Here is a 1,349-nt window from a genome sequence, read left to right on the forward strand (position 1 = left end):
TTATCGGCTTGCAGCTGCGACGAAAGCCTGATAAGGTGGTGAAATTCGTGTGCAGCCTCACTATTGAAATACGGCCTATCTATTACTTTCTTTGTTTTACTAAAAAGGTACTTTGAATTAAAATCTGTTAAAGGCGTCCAGCGCAGGTCACGTCCACACCCTGAGATAATTATGGCTAATGTTCTACCGACTCAGCCGGGCATAAAAATTAAAAAAAAAAAACTACTTATTGCTTTAGGTCTTTGGTATGGCACGCTCCTAATGACTTGCTTTGTAGTGTTTCCAGTTCAAACATGTTGTTGCCTATGGGCTTGACGATGCGACACTTTCTGTATTTGGGGCAAAATTTAGCATTTATATTATTCTTTAAGTCGGAAAGCACATAGTTCCGTCGGTACACCTCTTGACCGGGTCTAAAGTGCACTGCGCGACTTCGTTTATTGTATCGCCGCGCGCTTTGTTCATATGCAGTATGTAATCTACTTTTAATTTTTTCGCGCAGTAATTGCAGTTTATCTTCGCGGTTCACAATATTTGTTTCTACGGCGCCTAACGACAGCAATTTCCGCGCAAGCATATAGTCCATTTCCTGACGTGAACATGTTCTGTCCGAACAACGCAAAATAGGGCGTAACGCCCGTGGCTGCGTGCACCGAGGTGCGAAGAGCACATTAGATTTCCGATATGTAGAGGTCCCAGTCCTGGTGGTCTTCGTCTAGGTACGATCTTATCGCAGCCAATACCGACCGATTGACCCTCTCGTCGGCATTGGACTGCGGAGCATAAAAGGCGGTTTTTAGGTGTTTAATTTTGTATTGACTGATCTTTTTCTGAAACTCCTTCGCTATAAATTGCTTGCCATTGTCCGAATGCAATGTTTCTGGCACACCCAACTTATTGAATACTTCTTGTGTTAGAAATGAGACCACATTGTTCGCGGTGGCCTCGCGCATAGCTTTCAAAAATATTAATTTTGAAAAATGATCCAGGACAATAAAAATATACGCGTTGCCTCTTTTAGACCGCGGGTATTTGTCTAAAAAGCCGACGTATAGTTTCTGAAAGGGCCTGTCTGTTATTACTTCGTTTCCTATACCTGGATTCAAGGTGTGATTAGGGGCTTTACACTGTTGACATACCACGCAGTTTTTGATGTGATTACCGACCTGGGAAGCCATCCTTGGCCAATAATAAAACCGACGGAGTCTATGCAGCGTTTTACCTATCCCGCCATGCGCCTTACTCTCCGGCTCGTGTGCTTCGGCTATGAGTGTTGATGTAAGCGATGATGGGATCCACAGTTTCCAGGCGAATTCCTGCTCCTCATCACTTCTGGAAAACACGGTACG

At 44.1% G+C, this 1,349-nt stretch overlaps 1 protein-coding gene across 1 annotated transcript; it reads right to left on the reverse strand.

Annotated features, from left to right (window-relative positions):
• Nucleotides 1–226: 226 nt before the first annotated feature.
• Nucleotides 227–586, reverse strand: LOC118734956. The gene has a single exon (XM_036464551.1). It carries the CDS (start codon nucleotides 584–586, stop codon nucleotides 227–229), a length of 360 nt encoding a protein of 119 aa, XP_036320444.1.
• Between the last annotated feature and the right edge of the window lie 763 nt (nucleotides 587–1,349).

Source organism: Rhagoletis pomonella, unplaced genomic scaffold (genome assembly GCF_013731165.1).
Source record: "Rhagoletis pomonella isolate Grant_MI unplaced genomic scaffold, Rhpom_1.0 Rhpom_scaffold_00003, whole genome shotgun sequence".
Lineage (NCBI taxonomy): Eukaryota > Metazoa > Arthropoda > Insecta > Diptera > Tephritidae > Rhagoletis > Rhagoletis pomonella.

Bases quoted from the DNA above. Each gene is read 5' to 3' on its own strand.
- LOC118734956 (XM_036464551.1), bottom strand. From the start codon at position 586: ATGGACTATATGCTTGCGCGGAAATTGCTGTCGTTAGGCGCCGTAGAA.